This window comes from Phyllostomus hastatus, unplaced genomic scaffold (assembly GCF_019186645.2).
Source record: "Phyllostomus hastatus isolate PE091 unplaced genomic scaffold, TTU_PhHast_1.1 phas_scaffold_317, whole genome shotgun sequence".
Lineage (NCBI taxonomy): Eukaryota > Metazoa > Chordata > Mammalia > Chiroptera > Phyllostomidae > Phyllostomus > Phyllostomus hastatus.
In genome coordinates this window covers 27918917-27941289 of record NW_025334023.1, presented here as the reverse complement: position 1 = coordinate 27941289, position 22373 = coordinate 27918917, and the positions used below count along the sequence as shown (strand labels likewise).

The 22373-nt window shown below is 37.4% G+C and overlaps 1 protein-coding gene across 2 annotated transcripts in view; it reads right to left on the bottom strand.

The window, feature by feature from the left end:
- The window catches only part of DYNC2H1 (dynein cytoplasmic 2 heavy chain 1), a 325256-nt gene extending 315908 nt beyond the window's left edge, over nucleotides 1–9348 (bottom strand). For both annotated transcript variants that reach the window (XM_045817992.1, XM_045817993.1), the window contains exons 1-5: nucleotides 9109–9348; nucleotides 3718–3888; nucleotides 3233–3368; nucleotides 1506–1624; nucleotides 103–247 (exon numbers count right to left, since the gene is read on the bottom strand). In XM_045817992.1, the coding sequence (XP_045673948.1) occupies nucleotides 103–247; nucleotides 1506–1624; nucleotides 3233–3368; nucleotides 3718–3888; nucleotides 9109–9303 (766 nt within the window). In that variant the 5' untranslated portion in view covers nucleotides 9304–9348. The remainder of the gene's footprint in view (nucleotides 1–102; nucleotides 248–1505; nucleotides 1625–3232; nucleotides 3369–3717; nucleotides 3889–9108) is intronic.
- Between the last annotated feature and the right edge of the window lie 13025 nt (nucleotides 9349–22373).

Below are 22373 nucleotides of genomic sequence, written 5' to 3'. Positions count from 1 at the left end.
TTTAAGAGTTACTGAAAGCAATAATTATATATTAAGGATCATTTAAAGGAAAAAAAAAAAACAAAATAAAACAGGATTCCAGAATTTTTTCTTTACTAGTACCTATGATATCTAGGAGATGTAACATGCGTGACTCAGGATAAGGGTCATGCTCTGTCTGTCTCCACACATCATCGACAACATCGCGAGTCGTCTCCACCAAGTCAACAACTTCCACTAAAGACAGACTGTCCAAGTTATAAAACTCCTAAAAACCAAAATTCATTCCTTTAAGATAATCATACATTTACCTTGGGCAATATAATCAAAATGTTCTCGGACTTTTTCAACCTCTACAACTCTAGTATTTGCCGTGTTATTTTCTCCTTTTTTAACCAGATGATATATTACTTCCTTACATAAACTCCCTATATGTTTTTCACAAATATTTATTTCATGAAAGCCAGAAAAATCAATAAGAATTGCAAAAAAAATCTATTCATTTATTTTTATACTTGGTCTAATTTTCTTTAAATCTGGATTCATTAATTTACCCAAGTGGAGGTAGTCTTAACACCAATTTTTTTTATTACTTTATTGTTCAATTACCATTGTCCACTTTTATACTACCCACTGTAGTTGGTATATCTTCATTCATTCATTTGCTGTACTGTATAATATCACCAATAATATAATCATAGTACAAGATTTATCATTCTACATTTATCAATGCTACAAAAAGAGTTTAAAACCATTTCAAACACTTAATTAAAACATTATTGAGCCCTGGCTGGAGCAGCTCAGTGGACTGAGTGCGGGCTCCGAACCAGGCATCGCAGGTTCGATTCACAGTCAGGGCACATGCGTAGGATGCAGGCCATGGCCCCCAGCAACCGCACATTGATGTTTCTCTCTCTCTCTTTCTCCCTCCCTTCCCTCTCTAAAAATAAATAAATAAAATCTTTAAAAAAAAAGAACTAGAATAAATATTAAAAAAAAACATTATTGAAATAATATTGGAAACAAGTAGAAAATAACTATATTTATTTTGAAAAGAACAGATTTTTAATAACCATAATTAAAATGGTCACTTATTTAACCTCTCTGTAGATACATCAAGGAATAATTACCAAATAAGTATAAAACTAAGATTTTTTAAATTACAGGCTACTTCAAAATGCTAATTTGAATAAAGTAAACATTCTTTCAAAAGAACCTATATTAACTGCACATAGATAAGCCTCTGTTAGTATATTAAGTTTTTGTTTTTCCCCGATCTAATGTGAAGAAAATTATGTTTGAGAAAAATATTTACTGGAGATTAGAATTTAACTTCTTTAAAAGTTTACATTTTTACATTATACTCACATTAAACACACACCGTAAGTAAACCTTGCTATATATGAAGGATATATTTTGTTCACAACCATCAAGTAATGATTTTAAAACAGAGATAAATTTATTAAAAATAGAATCCTAAAGTACTTTTATCAAAAGCCTAGTATGTAAATATATGAATCACATACTCTTGCAATTGCTTCAAATAATTCTTTAAAATAACTGGCTCTCTCTTTATTGATCTGTTTACTTCCGCGATGAGCCTGTTCTATCCAAAACTGGAACTCATCATTTGGTGTAAGAATACCTGAAAAAGTGAGAAAGGAAAAAAAAATATGTCAATTAAAATGAAAAGCCGAAAAGTAATCAGATTTGCTAATTTTACATATTTCCTGTATTCTTAAGGATGTAAAGAAAAAATGTTTTATAATTTCTATCAACAGAAAGTTCTTACTTGAAGTCACTGGAAACAGTACCACCACCAGATGTTACTTCACATCACGGTTCTTACTCAGTGTGACTCCTACATGCTTTTGTGAGTCAGTCATACCTACACTGTCACTCTGCTTCTCTCGTCTCTGGATTCGCTTCTACAACACAAAGCTTTCCTAAATCTGATTCCAAAACCATTCATACTATTGAATATTACCCAAACCTGAAATGATTATGATTTAATCAAAAATGTTTGCAATTTAATTTCAAAATATAAGCAAATTAAAGTAGATTTGCTTTTAAATTTACTTTAAATTTTCCAATGAACTGGACTACTACTTTCTATCTCTACTTTCCTAATCTCATGCTAGAAACAAATGCACTATTCTTTCTGAGTCTGTGGAATTCAAAAGGCATTTAATTAATAAAGCAGTGAATAACACTATAGCCAATATTTTTAAATAATTATTTGCATATGTTTTGCATTGCAATTAATGATTCATGAGTAATAATTTTTCTATACCAATAACAAAATTTTAAGCTTCAGATAAAATAGGTTTGAAAATGAAAGTCAGTGGCCCATTATCTTTATAAGGTTTATAATTAAGGTCAATCCTCATTATTCCAGGATTCTGGATTGAGAAATTCACCTACTTGCTAACATTTAATTAACCTGCTTGCTAATATTTACTTGTAACTTAAAATCAATGCTCATAGTGCTATAGTGGCCACTTCAGACATGTGCAGAGCAGCGAAAAATCTGAGTTGCCCCGACACAGAGTTTCCCAGCTGAGGATGACTAAAGACGCACTGCCTTCTCATTTCCTATCTCCTAGTAAACAAAATCCTTTGTGCGGTCTTTTATAATTATTTAGTGCCACATTTTCACATTTTTGTACTCTTTGTTGGTGCTTTTCCTGGTTAATATGGTCCCCAAGCACAGGGCTGAAGTGCTCTCTGGTGTTCCTCAGCAGAAGCACACTGCTCAGTGCCTTACAGAGAAAACACTTGTGTTTGATAAGCCTGATTTGGGCATGAGTTATGCTATTGGCAACTGGGTCAGTGTTAACGAATCAACAATACATATTAAATAAAATGGTTTTAAATAGAAACACACATATAACAAAGTTATGTGTTTAGCAGTTGACAAAAACGTTATATCCATAGGCTCACAGGAAACTAACCCTGTACTTCCGCCTAGGAGCCATGGTTCGGTATTCACTAATTCAGTGTTCACGGTGACTTTCCAGGACACAACTGCTGCAAAAAACAAGAACCAACTACATTTTCTATTTCCATGAATTGCACACTGTTGAAGATTACATTTTCACGTTCTCCAAATTTATACAGATCTGTTAATGTAAGAGTAGCTCAAGCTAGATCTGAAAGTGTGAAAATAAATCTGTGAAGAAATGTAGTAATTTACTAATATACTCAATAAACAATCATTTTAATTTCCTTTGATTAACCTATGGTTACATACCTCGTGTATCATCTTCCTTAAATTTTAATTTTGATAAATTAGTATCTGATCTCCGTAGCACTACACCCAATCCAGCTTCTAGTTCACTCAAAAGATTCTGAAGTTTGGGATCAAAGTTTCTGCTCCATTCCTGATCCTAAAAAAAAAAGCAAATAATTATCAGAAGCTTGCCAATCAAATTGACCTCCTATAACACTATTGAAGAACTAAGCCCTAATTTGCCTACTTCACTCAAAGCTTGATACTACTTCATCTCGTAAGGGAGAAAAAGAGTCCATATGGTAATGTAAGCAATTACGTGGAGTCTATTTTATGTCTTTCTCCAATTTCTCTATTTGTCATCAAAGTTTAATTTTTGAATATGTGTTTTAATTGAAAAACTAAAATACTGATATTAACAGCATATAAAGTAATATTTACATTTGTGTTTTGAAAGTAAATATCCAAATAACCTAATTTTTAATGACTATAGTTACTCTACTCACCTTTAATAACATGGGTGCAAATACTTGCCGTACTGCTTGATAAAGGGAATTTATAGGTGATTCTAACATAGACGAAACAAGAATGTTATTATGTAGATTCTGATCGGTAATTACTTCAGGTCGCAGCTTGAAAAACACCAGCACTTTATCCTTTGTGTCAGCAAAATCAATCTAAAATGATAAATAAATGACTTTTAATGTTATCTTCAGAAAAGTTAGTTATTTGAAAGAAATGTTTCCTAAAATGTATCACAGTAATGTTATCCCTTGCAATAATAGTTATTTTAAAAATATCTCCTTAAGAATATCTAGGTTTTAAGCCCTGGTTGATGTGGCTCAGTGGACTGAGTGCCTGCCTGCCTGCAAACCAAATGGTTGTGGGTTCAATTCCCAGTCAGGGCACATGCCTGGGTTGCAAACCAGGTCCCCAGTAGCGAGTGCATGAGAGGAAACCACACATTGATGTTTCTCTCCCTCTCTTTCTCCCTCCTTTCTCTTCTAAAAATAAATAAATAAAATCTTTAAAAAAGAAAAGAATTTCTGGGTTTTTAAAAGATTTCTCCACTTACAGGTAATTGTATCATAAAACTATTCTGATAAGTGATTTATAAACAGAAATCACAACATAAATATAGATGACATACACTGCTAACCATTCAAGCCAGATTTGGATCAAAACTGTGCGTCCCAGGTACACACTGGTGAGCAGTACACTTCTCCTCCACTTGTTCAGAAAGTCTGTAACAAGGATTTTAATTACCCTCTTACCTGAAACTAGCATTTTAATAGGTTCTTTTTAACTTGTACATAAACTCAAAACTACCAAAAAGAACTTAGTTGTCTGTCTCTTAAAATAATCTTTACTTGATCCAAAAATTTGTTCTTACATGTAGTTGATCATCAAACTTTTTATTAAGTTACCATATAACTATTTAAAATTGGAACTGAATGAACTAAACTAGAGTTTACTAAAGCAAACATGTTTAAAATCAGTCAGTTAATAGTAAGAAATCCATTAGCTGGAAAGTATACTGCCCAAAAGAAGTTTTCGCATTACATACACATTTCCAGTTGTTATTTCTTTTCCCAGAAAGAGAAGCCCATGCATTAAAAAGCTTTAAATAAGTTCACTGCTCTGTATGAAAAATATCTTATAGATGAGTGAGTTTTCATGCTACTTTTCTTTTAACCCAATCATTCTATTTTTTTAGCTGCTAGAAAGAACTGACATTTATTTATTGGTGTAGCTGCATTACTCCAACTCTCATTTTCACACATTAGAATTCCATTGCTAGTATGATCACTTTATTCTAATTATAAACAAATGGTATAACAAAATGCAGATCTGTAGATTCGAAAAATTCACTTTTTAATAATGAAGTATTACATATCCTTGAACTTTCTCTTCTCTCCTACGTGAAAAAAAATCACATTCCATGATCATACTTTGAAAAGAGTAACTATAGTCACTGGACAAGTCTCCCTGGGGTGCCAGTCAGCTCAGTAAGTTTCGTCCTGGCCAAAGCCAGAGTTAAAGCAAAGGTTCAGTTGGCTGTAGCTGCTCATCATTCCCTGAGAAAAGGAAAACTGAGAGTCAACACTCCCAGCTGCCTCTCCTCCCAGTTTCCCTATCATTGGCAACTACTGCTTCCTCTTAATTTATAGCACATGGTTTGGTAACTATTCATTCAAGGTGCAAAGTTGTTCTTTTTGAGGATGCAAAATACCAGTCCCCTACTGGGATAGATCACAGATCAACACACTGTAACTGGCTGCCTGTTTGTGTACCACCCACAAGCTAAAAATGGCTTCTACATTTTTTAAAAAAATCAAAAAAATAATGTTTCATGGCACATGATCATTATATGAAATTCAAATATCAGTGTCCAAAAATAAAGCTTTATTAGAATGCAGCCATACTCATTCATTTACATAGTTTCCATGGCAGCTTTCATACTACAATAGCAGAGCTGAATTTGTCACAGAGACCTTATGGTCTGCAAAGCCTAAAATACTTTTTGTCTGGCCTAATATGGAAACATTTGTCAACTCTATCCTGAAACATACACCAGATCAGATCTTTCTCTTGCTCAATATTACCAGTGACCTGTTTAAAAGTATCAGTGACTTCCTAGTTCATCCAAAAGGTATACAAGGTCCTCAATGATCAGCCTGTGGCAATCTTCCATACTCTCCAGTTAATCATTCAACTTCAGCAATCGCTCTGTAATTTTTTTCCTGCCCCTTGAGACCAAGGTGAGACCAAGCTCAGGGCCCTGATACTTACATTCTCTTTTGCTTAGAACACTCTTCCCTTAAATCTTATGTAGAACTACAATTCACCATTCAAATCTCACTTCAAAGGTCACTAATCCAAACAGGTATTCCTTCCTACTCTATTTTAATACAGTTCTCTATGCCACCCCCATCACTATTTTATTTTTATTTTAAGAGGACTTTTTAAAACTCAAAATTATGCTACATTATGTATCTGTGTGTATGTGTTTAGCCTAGCTTTGTCCACTCAAATGTTACTCCTTGAAGACAAACTCTGACATGCTCATGGCTTTATTACCAGCACCTAGAACAGTGCCAGACCTACAGAAGGTACTCAGTATTTGTTAACTTACTATAAATTATTAAATCATGCTGACTCTGACATCTAAAGTACAACTTAAGACATAATAAAACATTTCAAACATTTCAAATATAAAAAATCTGCACTGTAGTATAGAACTCAAAAATAAAATAAAATGCATTTGTTGGGCTCTATTAGTAATGGCATCAACTTTTCAAAGTTATAGCTTCAATTTTCAATATCCAACCCAAGACACGCGAGGACGAATTCAAACATCTCTTTATCTTGTTTTCCTGTTACACTTTAAACTTTCAGTGGTGTTTCCAACAGTATGCCCCAATTTTATCATTTGTTAAGTAAGTCACTGTAGGCCACTGGAGTGATGTTCTGGAAGGCAGAAGCAGGGGGTCCTATTCTGACTTAAATATTACCTATTAGAGAAGTGGAATAGTTAACACACAGGATGTAACCTTTGTGCCTCACTTTCTTCAGCCATAAAATGGAAATAAAAATCGTTTCTATCTTAGTGTTGTTGTGAATACTAAATGTGTCAATACGTATAAAATGCTTAGGAACCATGCCTGACAATAAATGTTAGCTATGACTATACATCCTTTGCATATTTTCACAAACCCACCAGGCCTAGCAAAGTGCTTTCAAATATTGAGATCAAAATAAAAATGTACTGACCAGAACTGAATTAAATACAAGACTATAAAGATTCATAGTGAATGGGGTGAGTGATCCAATCATCCTACAAAAATGTACTCAGTGCTTGCTGTGTATTAAATACTGTCAGACCCAGAGATATGGGTGAACGCCATAGGTAAAGGTTTAAAAATGTCAGTGATTTGCTATCTTTCATTCATCTATGAGCCCCTTTAACATGTGAGGCAATGTTTTCTGTGTATTACTCTTAGGTGTGTAAATACATATGTACTTGCTAGCTTATCAACATATATGACCTGATTACAAATGCAAATATTTCTTGAGCAATCTTTCCAGGGAAGGCAGCAGTGCAATAAATAAATCAATTCATCACATACTGATAAATAAAAAATGCCCTAACTGACTGCGCCAAGTTGTTAAATAACAGGATGTGAAAAAATCTGAAATAAAGTACTGGGGAAGGTGCAGGGATTGGCATCGGCCTGGACTTAGATAAACCTTCCAAAATTTAACTTCCTGGGAAATCAGCAGCAGTATGGGTGGAGGAGGCTAGGATGCGGCCAGTATACACCAAGTTTCCTTGGTGAGGAAAATCAGTGAAGGTAGGAAAGACTGGGGATTGAGGGGGCGGTACCGCAAATCGACCCCCAGTGTGTCGCATTACTTGGGACGCTAGGACCTTGCACCTCAGCATAGTGCTCCAGGCCCAGTGATTCTGAGATGCACCACTCTTCCCTCTAGCATATTTAGGCCACCTCCTAGTGAATCACAACCTCCTGCCCTACGTGGTGGGGCTCCGGGAAAACCAACCCACTTAGTCCGTTGAGGCCTGGGAGGGGAATGCCCGACTCACCAGAGAAAAAACCAAAAGGGGAGGAGGTCTGAGAGGAAGTAATTACAGAAATATTTACAGAGGACACTTGGAAACTGATTTAATTCCTTATGGACAGTGGTATTTCGATTCCTTCAGTTTGTCTCACCTATGACCTCCTCCCTTTCCTTGGCCTAGATACCCCCCACCCAAATCAGTAAGCTTCCTTATAGGCAGCGAGATATACATGAACTTTCATTTTTATTAGATAACTTCCTGGATATGGCTAGCCCATTGACTACTGACTTCGCAGGATGTTCCAGATTGGGGCTGAGGAGACAGCGGAGTCAGTTGTTCCATCCTGGGACACCCACAAAACTCCAAGGTTTTTCTGTACCTAAACGATCCCCCGATTACACCTGATCCTAGAATGCATCTCTTCATTTCCACAGCTGCAAATCTTTACGGCCCGCAGGTTCCCAACCATTTACAATGCCATCTAGACAGCCTCCCGGGAAGCAGACCAGAGAGGCCAGCTGGCTGCCCAATGGTAACAGCTGCAGAGGTCGTGGCTGCAACTCTTCCAGAAACCCAATCATCACAAAAAGGCTGTCGGAAAGACAAGAAAAGGAAACCGAAGTTTACAGATTCATAAATTCCCTTTGCTCAGCTTCGGTTTCCAGCCCCAGAGGCTGGCGGGTCGGTGCAACACAAGCCACCGTCCGCGTCAGAGGCTGGGCGGGGGTCAAGGCAGGGGTCATGGCGGGGGTGAAAGAGTGCACGTGGATGTACTGCGCTCACTGAAGGGGGCGGCTTCCAGGGCAGCGGTCCGCAATCTTCTCCAAGTAGCCTCTAAATGAGCCACTCCCAGCCGCCAGTTTCATTTGTTGCGCTTTTTTCCTTAGACACAAAAGTCAAATTAATTGAAAAAAATGCATCACATACTGTACATCAAAAAATAATTTAAACCTTGTATCACCATTACGTAAAAGATCTGAATTCCTAACTATTCCTAACGAGTAAATTAAACCCCAAAAAGATACACTAAGAATTGGCCTCAAAGAACCTAAGAGAGAAAAAAAATGTTTTAATAACTAAATAATGTACATTTTTATTTGTTTCTTTGCTTGCTTCTTTTAGTTATAACCAATCTGCAGTCCTTAGGGGCGAAACTCTAGAAAAGAATATAATTGTTCTGTTCAAGTGTGTGGACAGGCAATCTCCTTCGGTCAGGTGAGGATCAGACAGGGAAAGTTGAAGAGGGACCCGGCATCCCTCTGGGTGAGACTAGAAGCAAAAACGGAGCTCAGGTCAGGGGTGCAGAGAACCATACCGTGTTAGAAAACGATATTCCGGTGTCAGATCGTTGCACCCTAAGGAGCATCTGGTTCCCGTCATCCAAGAAGTTGTTGATTTCAGGACTACAGTACAGCAGTGGCTGGTTGCAGGGTTCCGACAGCAGTCCAAAGTAATTCTGGGTAGTAGCGAAGATGAAAAGCTTCCGAACATCCCCAGTTCCGCCCTCCATGATTTTGGAAGTGGGGGAAGGGAAAACAGGAAAGAGAAGAAAGAAGAAAACCAGTTGCGAGGGAAGTGAGGAGCAGAGCTCTACTCAAATCCAGAGCTTACTGGAGGGCCTGCGGAGCTTCGCGGTTGCCAAGGACAGTCGCTATGGCGACGGTGCGCCACGGCCTCAGACGCGCACTGTACGTAACCTTCTCGGGAACGCGCACGCAAAGCTCTTAGAGACGATCACAGTCTCGGAGTTCCTTTGCTGCTCACCGCTGTCATCGATTGCAAGGGATTCTAACAAGTTGGTGCCAAATAGCAAAACCTGTCTTTTCAAAAGTCCGAGGCGCACGGAGTTTGGAGAGTACGAGGTACTGAAGAAGGCAGGGCAGCTAAAAGGGAGGATAAAAGTCCACCTTCATCTTGGAAGCGCCATGGCTAGCCATTGAATGAGTGCCTCAGCTTAAACAGAGGTTAAAAGTAATTTATTTTTCAGGACACGAATTAACTTGCATCAGATGCATTTCTACAGAATGGTATAAAATAATCCATATTGTTTTGGAAGGACTTCTCTTAAATCTTGAATTTTGAATAAATATGATTTAACAATTAGAAAAGAACCCTGATTTTTATTCTTTTTACTGATTTCCCTTAACACATTGTTAGATAAGATACATCTCGTCTTCAAGTGCTGCAGCGAGACCTGTCTTGAGGAGGGCTGGGTTCTTGTGCTTCCTCTCCAACCGTTCCTGTGAATAAACCGCGCTCAGTGTCAGGTTTCACCTCTGTAAAGCAGAAAATACTATCTAGGTTGTAATGAGAATTTAAAAGATTACCATTTAAAAGGGACTGGTTTCAAAAAAAAATAGGAGTTCAATACAATGTTAATTTATTTTCTCAATTTTCATCCGCTTTTTTCTGTGTTGGTAAATATCCCAAGGTTATTTCCGTTATCCTGCTATTAATTTCAGAAAACTTTAACCACTAATTTTTCATTGTAATTATACCAGAACACAAGTCATATTATAGAATAACTAGAATATACAATGATTATGCCTTGTTAACCTCAGACATTCATTAAAATTCATAAACATAGCCTGTCAATGGTGTTAAAAGCCTTTCAGTTCGTCCTGAAAGAAAGGGCTTCTCGAGCCAAATGGTAGCCAGAAAAGGACCAGGTCCTGGGCACAGGGTAAACCACCAGTCACAGGGCTACATGGAGAAAACAAACATGTGCCTTCCTGGAGTTGATGGTGGCTCTTTTACACAGTGAGTTTGGGGAAGAAAGATGTAAGTTGTTCTGAACATTAACTTTACGTGGGGCGTGGCAAGGTGACATGCAAAGTTAAGAGTCCTAGGAAGAAATACTTGTTTACTTGCAGCAAAGTTCGTGCATAGCAGGATATGGTGGTGTCGGATGGTCTGCTATTCTTTGTAGATAATTGCTGCAAACAGCTGCCTGGAAGTGGATTCAAAGTTTTTACATTCAGAAATGTAGGCAATCTTTTGTTGGTTTCAACCTCTATCAGCTCACTGATTTCCCTTGTCTCTTCCTCCCATCCTCTGTCTTACTGTAATTTAGGACACCTCAGAATGTCTTTTCCTGTCAATTATTTGCACTTATCCAATTCTTTTATCCTGGAATTTCGTAGGTCCCAGTGCTGGAGATGGTTTCCAGCTGCCTCTCCTGGCTTCTGATAGTTTTGTTCAGCTAAAACCATCTGATCTAATATGCCCATCTGTATATTCTTAATTGTTGGACAGAGATGAAGAACCTTTGACCTTTTTGGTTCTAACATCATATTCTATGTAATTTATTTCTACTTCCTGGTATATCTATGGAAGAAATTAAAAGTAGAATCAACACAAAATGTTGCTCAAAAAAAGGGAGATAGACTGATAAATTTAAATTATACTGGATTCAAGAACTGGACATATAGATCTCTTTTGTATGTTCAACTAATGAGGTTTATTCATTTACTTATTCAAGATAGTTTAAGTACGATAATAATGAGAGGAAATTACGGAGTTTGACTGCTTAGATTTGAATTCCTCCTCTGCCACTCACCAGCAGAGTAAGTCAGTTAACCTTTATGTGCCTCAGTTTCCTTGTCTAGAGAAATGAGAACGATAATGTTAGCTTCCTCAAAGGATTGATGAGAATTAATCGGTTAATGTATATGAAAACTTTTAAAGCACTGTTTGGCATGTGGCAAACTCTACATATATTAGCTATTTATTATTAGTAACTATTGTTCTCCTACTACATGTCTAACATAAGTAATACTGTACATATTCTTGGAGTCAAAGAATAGTCAAAGAATAATTCAAAATGATATTATTTGACATCCCATATATAGCAGAGGATATGTGGGATTTGACACTTATCCATGGGATTTCTTCCTCTGCTCATCATCCTCATAATCAGCATGACAAAATTTTTTGAGTGTTTGTGCCTGGCACTCTTGGATGTCTTTCATGATTTTTCTTATTCAGCTTCAGATTTACAAGAAAGTAAATTATTTGCCAAAGGTCATATAACTTGAAAATGATAAAGGCAGGATCAAACTCAGGCCATATGATTCCATTATTCTATGCTATTCATAGCATTGGATGTCTACAAACTATGTTGAGATGTGGCTTGCACTAGCTTCACTCAATATACACACACTTTCTGAGAACATGCTAAATCCTCAGTGGGCAGAAGCCAATCAGACTCCTGCCATCACACACCTCCTGCTATTAGGAGATCAGTTTCATAGTACAGATACAAAAGTGAAAATGGCAAAACTGTAGAGTGTGCTATAAGGTGGTATTCCCAGAGCAAGTCGAGTACCAGCATCTCATTTGAGGGAAGGTCAAGGAGACGTGTGAAAGACACTTCAGCAGTGTCAAGGCTGAAGAGGTAGCAGGTAAGTAGGTGTACCATAGGAATTTGAGGTAGAAAAATGACATGTCAGAAAAGATTCAATGCATGTGGGAAGCTATGGGACTTTGTGCCTAGAGAAGATATATATGAGCATCCAGAAGATGTGGACCAGAGAAGAAAACAGGGATGGCCAGGAAACTTCCGTCTGCTAATGTGAGGAGTTTGACATTTAACAAGAAGGTTTGGGGATTCTTTGAAAACATTTAACCAGGAAGAAAACGAAATCAAATTGGCTTGGCAAAGACTATTGTATTATACAAAAAGTATTAAGGAGTGTTTTTATCGTGTCTTTAATGGTATGCTTTATTGAACTGTGTGTCAATCTCCTTGTTTTTGTGGATTTACATGAATGATTTTCAGTAGGTTGTATTATTAGGTTGGCCAAAAAGTCCATATGGTTTTTTCTCTAATATAAAACATACATTTTTTGTTTTCACCAGTAATCTTATTGAATTGGGTATTTTGAGTATGTCAGCTATCTCCTGTGTGGTATAACATTGATTGTTCTCAATTAATGTCTCTATTTGATAGCTCTCAACTTCAAATTATCTACCTAACCATGGAGCATCGTCCAGTGAGAAATCTCCAGCATGAAACTTCACAAACCATAACTGACAATGTTTGATCAGTTATAGCACCTTCTCCACTCATAGCACAAATCTTTTGTGTGTTTCAGTTGTGTTTTTACCTTTCTTGAAATAATAAAGGATAATATGCTGAAAATGTTGTGTATTTTCTTCCATTTTCAATATTAAAATGGCTACACAAAAATTCACCAATTTTGATAAATTTTTTAAATGCACACTGATATTGCAGCTGTCACAATACAATGTAACAAAATTGTTTTGGATGGAGTTAAAGACAACTAAGTGCTACTAGAGCCATCTTATGAAAAAAACCTAACGAACTTTTTGACCAACCCATTATTAACACTACGTACTACTAATACCTACTACTCCCCTAAAGCCTGTTTTTAATGACATTATCTCCCATAACTTTTAACTGTCTTATATTTATTACTATAATCAATTTGCAGATGAGGAAACTGAGACTGAGCAATGTTAGCCATCACATACTTACCTCAGAACCACAACCCTGAAAAAACACCCTGAACATGGAAACTTTAAAGGGATAGCACATAAACATCTTTTTCTATCCCATGGTGTACTGTTATGCTTGAGACCCCTCCTGTGAATCCCCAGTGCTCTTGGGTATCTCCATTTTTTTTTTTCTCACAGGTCTGGAGTTTGGGAATTCCTGGATCAAGGCACTGGCAGATTCAGTATCTGGTGAGAGCCTGCTTCTTTGTTCATAAACAACCACCTTCTCCATGTGTCTTCATATGGCAGAAGAGGTGTAGAAGCTTTCTGGGCTCTCTTTTATCTGGGCACCAATTCTACACATAAGGGCTCCACACTTACCACCTAATCACCTCCCAATGGGCCTGCCTTTAGATAACTATCACACTGGGGATTAGGCTTCAACCTAATATATTTTGGGAGACACAAACATTTAGTCCATAATACTACCCAATAGTCAGCCCTCAGACTTCATTTTCTTTGGAGATTGTCTCAGCTATACAGAGTCGCCTTGCCTAAAGTCACATCCTTTTCCTAGGGGAGCCAATATCCCCTGACTGATAGGCCAGAAGCTACAAAATCCCAGTATTTTTACTACAATACAGGACAGCTATGAAGAGTTATCCAATCATCAAAATTCTTCATGGGGGTCAGCTAAGGTTGTCCTTTGGTGTTCATAACAGCTTGACATCTTTGTCCAATGCTGCCTCTTTGTCTTTCCTTCCACTCTCTTATAACCCCAAAAGCACTCTCTCATAAGCTCTTGCAAACTAAAATCAATCTTTCTTGGGGAACACCCCCTGCAACTGTCCCTGATGACTATGATTTCAGGCTGCTGAACAAAGAATCACCTGTATTATGTTAAGCTAGCAATAAACACGTGGCTTAAGTTATGATTATGATCACAATGTTCTGTACTGATCTGTTGACCCATCAGTCTTTCTGATCAGACAGTGATATCTTTCAAAGTGTTAGTGTGCCTCCTTCCAGGTTTATAACCGTAAATGGAACTGGGGCATTCAACAAATATGTTAAATGAGCAAATAAAGCCTATACCAATTTTAACGTCTGATATTCACAGCCATGTTCTAGTACAGTGAACTATTCCCACAGGCCTACATTTTGTACATGGTAACTTATCTAAATCGTATCTTTTTCAGGAAATACACTCAGCAAACAGAAAAGGCTCACATGCTATATCAATTTTTTCTAACAGTGGAATCAGCCCCAAAATGGAAGTTAGCATTTAGATCTTTAAAAAAGAATTCTACTGCTAGTGTAGGATGTCATCTTGTATTACAGTGAGGATCTTAATGAAAGGTAAGTCAAAACTGAGCTTCATTCTCTAAAATTTAGTTCCCTGGAAAAGATGCTCATCAAATTTATTTTTTCTATATATAGTCTCAAAGACTAAACAAAAGAAAATATACAAAAAAAAGCAATAAGCAAAATTCATGATTCAAAAATCACATCTCCGCAATTTATTAGAGTATAATCTTGACATATGCTTAAACTCTTGAGACTCAGTTATTTAACCTATATAATGGGCAAAATCAAATGCTATAAGGATGCTTCTAATTTCTTAAAAAGCTATAATATGGGCATTTATTTCTGATTTGTCTTGTGTTCTCTAAGGATCCACATACTAAATGCGCTCTAGTCTCCATCAGCAGGACACTGTTTTCTGTCTTTGTGCCGGCATTTTTCTCTTAGTTCATGAGAACTCTGCTTAATGTGCTGTCCACCTGGGAGCTGAGAATTGGCTTTAACTCTTAGTTCTTCTTAGAATATTTCTTGTCCTTCATTGATATTATATTCAATTTCTTTCATGTTAGCTATACTATATATAACTATGTTATACTGAAAATAAGGTATCCTGGGAAATTGGCAGGTGTTTGCATTTTTATGAAAAATATAATGTATGCATGTTAAAAAAATAATTTATTGATTATCTTCTATAAATAAGGTTCTTTAGATACATGGTTATTTTTCATCTTCACAGCAACTCCAGAAAGTAAGAAATTATTTGTCCATTTTGCAGCTGGAGAAAGAAAGGCTTGGAACAATCAGGTAATGTGCCCAAGGCAACTCAGGTGAGTAGTAAATCAGTATTCAAAGGCAGAACTCCATGACATTCAAAAGGTTGCATTGTTTCCTCTACCAACAACACAAACAGACAGATAGGCAAATAATTTCTGAGCAAGCAGATAACTATACTCCTTACCAAGAGGCAAGTTAGAGCTAACTATTTTTATGAGTGTCCAGACTTGCAAAGGGCTTAATCAACATAATGATAGTTTTTAAATCATCTAACATAAACTTATAAGAATGATGGACAATGCTTGTTTTGCAACTACATTTCTTCTTAAGGAATTATTCATCCCAGAGATCTTTTCAAGTAAATAAACAGTACTTGATAATAATTTAAATTTAGAAAAACTTGAAATGATTAGATATTAAAAGGTTTGCCTTGTTTTATTGTTTTAAAAAATCAGAGCTGGGAAAGAGATTATTTAATTTCCCCCAACTTATTAATCTGATAAAATGTCAACCGCAGGAAGGACATTCAAAAACTAGATGAAGTGATCTGTGTGGTCACTTCTATAACACGACAGTTGTTTCCATTTTTGTTTTTGCATTTCTCTTGACTCAATATGGGGCTGTGGAATTTTTATATTTGAAACATTTTTAAGAATACCATGCTGCTGGGAACATAGGATCTTAATAAATATGATTTGTGAAAAAATAGCAAAGTTCAGCTTTTGCATCCAAGAGTACAATGTAACCAGATTTATTTATCAAATAAATAAATCGGGGCCTCTGGTACACATCATAATGGTACAAAGAAATATTGAATAGAAAGAGAAAGACATATTTTCCAATGAAGTATTAAAGAGATGAAATGAGCTGAAATACCAGGGAATGAAAAGGTTTTACAAGGGAAAGATGAAGGAAGAGAGTTTCCAGCATACAGAGATATAAGAATACCACAGTGGGCTTTTTTTTTATAACTTATTTTCAACTAAAAGGAACATTATGTCCACTAATGTCCACAAATGTGTTTGTGTGTGTATTTAAAATGTGTGTTTGTTTGTGTATTTTAAATTATTGCTGGGCTCTATACCATGATAAAGATACTATCATGCCCTTTTTTCTGATGAGGAAACTGAGGCTCAGAAAGGTTAAATGACTCATTCTGGGATCCTAACCCATCCTAACTCCACAGCTAGAGATGGAAGCTATTTTTCTGTATTGGGTAAATTCCAGAAACTCACTCAAGCTTAGTGGACCTAAAGACAGGCTCCTTATAATAACCTGGGTTGAGAGAAATCTAACTAACATGCACAGAAGATCACAGTTGGAATCAGAAAACTGATTTCATTCATTATTCATTCATTCATTTATTCATTCATTTAATCAAATGCACTGAATGCCTTATATGTGCCAAAAACTGTTCCAGGAGCAAAACTTGAAGCTTTGTTGGGATTAAACTATCATGGAAGAGTAAGAGAATAACTGCAATATATGAGGCAATGATAAATGCTTTGAAGAAAAATAAGGTAGGATATTATCTTCAAAAGTAACATGGAAAGGAGTTTTGTTAGGGACCAAAGAGAAGATGTTATCTGAGAAGGCCCCTGAATGAAGAGAAGGCACCTGCAATTAGAACTGCAGAGAAAGAGCATTCGCAAAAACCAAAGTTTCCCAGGATGTGAGGAGCCAGGTGTGTGGGCCACGCAACAAGGATGATGTGATAGATGGGATGTGTGACGGAAAGAGGGGCAGGAGGAAGGACAGTGGGGTGGGCAGGGATGGAACCTGAAGGTCCTTGTGGGCTGTGTGTAAGAAGTCCAGAAATCATTTCAAGTGCCATCCATTGGGGCATTTGAGCAGGAGAGTAACATGATCTGAGGTAAGTTGTAAAGACTTCATTTTGGCAGAAATGCCAGTCAGGATGATGTCCAGCTGTCTACAAGGTTGATAGGTGGCTTGGACTAAGGTGATAGCAGCAGAGAAAGAGGCAAGTTTGAGAAACAGAACTTGCTTGAGATCAGGAAGTTTGCCCTGGGATAATAAAAAAAATTCTGGATTAAAGATACAAAAGAAATGAAACTGTAATCGGAGACCATTCCTAAGTGTACTATAAATGATGACTGATAAGCTTCGGACCTCCTGTAACTGGAACACTCTTTCCTGAAAATGAACTTGATGAGCCAAGAGATATTCAAGAAGGTTGCTTGGTGGGCATGGAATTTGAATAACGGAGTCAGAGGAATTGGATGCTGACTGGCACCAGAGAACATAGCCTGAATCAGCACTCTCACAGTAAGAATGCTCTTATCACAGGGGTCAGAAAACCTGAAGTTCTGGGGCCGTGATCCTGGCTGTGCACCCACAGCCATTCCAGGAATCATTTGGCCTTTGGATGACTGCTCAGACTGGCTCAGAGTGTTTGCTCCTTAAACTGATTCTTTTGCTGCACTCCCAGGGCTAACAATCTCCTATTTTTTGTTATGATTTGATTATTATATGATTGTGTGGTAGGGCCTAAAATTTACCCATTATTACCTGGATGTGCAAATGACCATAGCTATTATTTTTCCTGTAATTGATCAAAATATTCACACAAGCATTTATTCCTAGAGGTGGAGTGGGTCAAAGGGTGAAACTAATAATCACCACTTTCCACTACAAAATTTCGTGGGTTATTTCCACTAAATGTATTCTCTTCGGACAAACTGTAGGGTCAAATTCAGTGTTCAAACACTCCGATGGGGTTGTTTCTTTCTGCCAAAGGTTCTCCTCCCCTCCTCCTTTTCTCTGACACGTCATGTTGGTGCAGGGGGAGAAAGTCACATAACCTCAAGACAGCAGCAAAAGGGGTTCTAGCTGGGGTTGTGTCCTCACTAGCTTCTCATAAGTGCAGTTGATTTGATGGTCTCTGTATACCTGTTTTGTTTTGTTTTGTTGTTTTTTTGTGTGTGTGATCATACTCCTTTTTACTCATTTTTCCACCTAGGCAAATGCCAACTTTTAAAGCCAACTTCTATCACCTTAATATATTTTTTTCCTTTTTGTCCTTTTTCCTTCATCTACCGTGTGACTGACTTGGTGCGGACATGTATCAACTCTCATGTCAACAATAGAATAGAATCCTAATTGGCTTATTCCATTTCATGCTCCACATACTACAGAGCAGTATTTCTAACATAGAATTGCTCATCTCATGTCCTCACTGAAAATTCCTTGGTTGCTCTCCTCCATGCATCCTAGCGTTTCACTTCCATATCTTTGCTTTTGCTGTTTCCTTGGCTTCAAGTGCCTTTTACTTCTCTGTCTGTCTCTGTCAGTCTTCTTATTTTTCAAAACAAATCCAAGAGTAAAGCTTTTCTAATGTCCCAGTTAAGATCAATCCATTTCTCTAGGATGCCATCTTCTTCTTTGTGTATCTGTAGTTATCCAGTGATATTTGTTTGTATCTCTTGCACCCAGAAAATTCTTTGGTTCTTAGTTAGCATCTAGTAAATATTCAACGTCCATGTTGAAAAGAAGGCAAAAAAGGATAGGAAAGGAAAGAGGAGCCAAAGAAAAAAATATAAAAGGTAATGGGGAAAAATATAAAAGGTAATGGGGAAAAATATAAAAGGTGATGGAAACAAAAAGGGAAGAGAGATGGAGAAGGAGGTAGAATGGAGAATTATTAGTCAAAATTGCTATGTCCACATCATGTGATCCATAAGCATTTGCTCTGAGAATAAGATAAAGACAAATGTGGGATCTACAATGTCTGTTTGAGAAGTTATCAGACCTGGAGCACTACCAGCTCACCTCTCTGTTTTTTCCACTTAAGTCAAGGCTGGGCATCCCCTGAGCAAAAACAGTGAACATGAAGCTGAAGTAAATGCATTTAGTTCTACTACTGTGATTTTCAAGAAAGATGAGTCAAAATACCTGTTATCTACATCAAGACCAATTATCAGCCCTGGCAGCTCTGGGTGGATTGCCTGACCTCCTAGACTGTGACCTGGGTGTTTGACACAGACTGCTTTCGAGAAGGCTTCCACCTGACCCTTGGGTTCAGGAGCCAGGAGACACAAGTACTGAGTAGTGTAGAAGCCAGGCACCACCTGCCATGGATTGAAACAGGAACTTCTGAAGTCACAGACCATGGTAGGCCTATAACCAGAAGAAAAATTAAATACGTGGACAAAAAACATAAGGCTTATTGATTTGATTTATGGAAATAAAACATTACTTTGTGGTACTACAGCTGTTTTTGTGCCATATCTGTGTCACTTCTGCTATGCCTCCTTCTTCCCAGTAGCTATGCTGGAATAAACTCAGATCAGACAATAATGATAGTGTCAACCACAGCAGCAGCAGCAGTCAGTAACAAGTACCACAGCTGTCAGGGTTAAATACTAAATATATTATATAGAATAGTATCAATAAATGCAATTCTCAACATAATTTTTCAAGACAGGTATTATGATGCCCATGTTATAGAAGCAGCAGCAAACTGGAAGTAACTTGTTTAAAGTCACATCTGAAGTAAAAATATTTGTTCAAGCCTCCAGTGGGTTCCCATGCCTCTAGCAGGGGTATCCAAACTTTTGGCATCTCTGCGCCACACTGGAAGAAGAAGAGTTGTCTTGGGCCACATGTTAAATACATTGTGACATGTAATCACACACAAAAAATCTCATAATGTTTTAAGAAAATTTATGATTTTGTGCTGGGCTGCATTCACAGACATCCTGGGCTGCATGTGGCCCACAGGCTGCAGATTGGACACCCCTGTGAGTAAGTTCTGATGCCCCTGGACCTGTCTGATTTATCTCCAGCTGCTTCCTTCTTTTCTCACTGTGTCTGATTACACCCATCAGTGGCATTTGAGTTTTCCTTCATGCCTTCCTCATAAGTGTCTTGGGGGCCTCTCTATTTTCTGAGCTCCTTTTCTAGTCTATCTATCCTCAGTCTTTTACATGGCTGGATCCTTCTTTTCAAAGTTCTGCCCAAACATCAACTCCACAGAGAGGCCTTTTTGGCCACTCAATCTGAAATAGTTCACAACACTCCGTTATACCATATTCCAACTCAAATGACAGATAGTGCCATCAGCTCCTGTATTTGAAGCCATATTTCAAAACATACTAGATCATGAATTATTTGGTAAGTGAAAGGCATAGGCATTATCTCCATTTTATTGACAAGGAAAGTGAGGCTAAAAGGGGCGTGTTGGCAGTGAATGTAAAAATTTACTAGGTGTAGATCCATTGGTTTGATTCCACCACAGTGAGCACTTTCACCTAATTCCCACACACAATCTGTTATCATAGAGCCTACCTAAGCAGACCTAAGTTTTTAATAGTTTGGAATTCCATGTCTATTAACTATTTCACCCCATCTTCTAATATCATAATTATACAAAATTTTTTAAAAAGTAAGTAATTTTATTGATTATGCTATCACAGTTATCCCAATTTTTTTTCCCCCTTTGCCTCCCTCCTCTTGGTACTCCTCTTCACTCCAGCAATCCCCCGCTTTTAGTTCACATCCCTGGGTCATGAATGTAAGTTCTTTGTCTTTTCCATTTCCTATACTATTCTTAACCTCTCTATTTTGTACCTACCAATTATACTTCTTATTCCCTGGAGCTTTGGCCTATTCTCCCCATTCCCCCTCCCTGCTGATAACCTTCCATGTGACCTCCATTTCTGTGATTCTGTTCTATTCTAGTTATTTGCTTAGTTTGTTTTTGTTTTTATTTTGTAGATTCACTTGTTGATAGTTGTGAGTTTGTTATCATTTTACTGTTCATAGTTTTTATCTTCTTATTTTTATTAAATAACTCTCTTTAACATTTCATATAATAAGAGCTTGGTGATGATGAACTGTTAGCTTTACCTTGCCTGGGAAGCACTCTATCTGCCCTTTGACTCCAAATAAGAGCTTTGCTAGATAGAGTAATCTTGGTGGTAGGTCCTTGCAATAATCATTTTGAATAATTCTTGCCAGTCCCTTCTTGCCTGTAAGGTTTCTTTTGAAAAATCAGCTGATAGTCTTACGAGAACTCCTTTGTAGGTAACTTTCTTCTTCTCTCTTGCTGCTTTTAAGATTCTCTCTTTATCTTTAAACTTTGGCACCTTAATTTTGATGTATCTTGGTGCGGTCCTCTTTGCCTCCAACTTGTTTGGGACTCTCTGTGCTTCCTGGACTTGTATGTCTATTTCCTTTGCCAAATTAAGGAAGTTTTCTTTCATTATTTTTTCAAATACATTTTAAATTTCTTGCTCTTCCTCTTCTCCTTCTGGCATCCTTATGATTTTGATGTTGTTTAGAGATTCCCAGAGTCTTCTTATTCTCTCCTCATGTTTTTGAATTCTTATTTCTTCATTCTGTACTGCTTGACTGTTTATTTCTTCCTTATATTCCAAATAATTGATTTGAACCCTAGCTTCTTTCCATTCACTGTTGGTTCCCTGTGGATTTTTCTCTGTTTCACTTAGTGTTGCCTTCATTTCTTCCCTTATGAGTTTGCTGTACTCAGTGAGATCTCTAAGCATCCTTATCACCAGTGTTTTGAACGCTTTATCTGGTAGGTTGGTTAACTCTGTTTTGCTAAGCTCTTTTTGTGGAGTTTTTATCTGTTCTTTCATTTGGACCATATTCCTTTGTCTCCTCAATTTGGCAACCTTCCTTTGTTTGTTTCTGTGTATTAGATGGAGCTGCTTTGACTCCATCTTGGCTCATTCGTCACATTGTAAGGGGTGGAGCCCTAGGTACTTGTCCGGGTGGGGCAACTCCCTTCCCCGCTTTGTGGTGCTATATGTCAGTGAGGAGTTGGAGAGGGAATGATGCTGTTTGCTTGGTTCTTTCCCCATTTCCAGTCACTTCCCCTACTTCTATGCAACTGGTGCCCTTCTAGCTGCTGCCCTGGTGCTGAATCCCAGAGTGGGTGGGTCTGTGTACATTCTAGGGCCATGCAGCTACTTCAATCATACTCTCCTAAAGACTGGCAGTTTCTTCTGCTGCTGCCACCCCTGGTTTTTATAGCCAGAGTTTATGAGGCTTTATTTC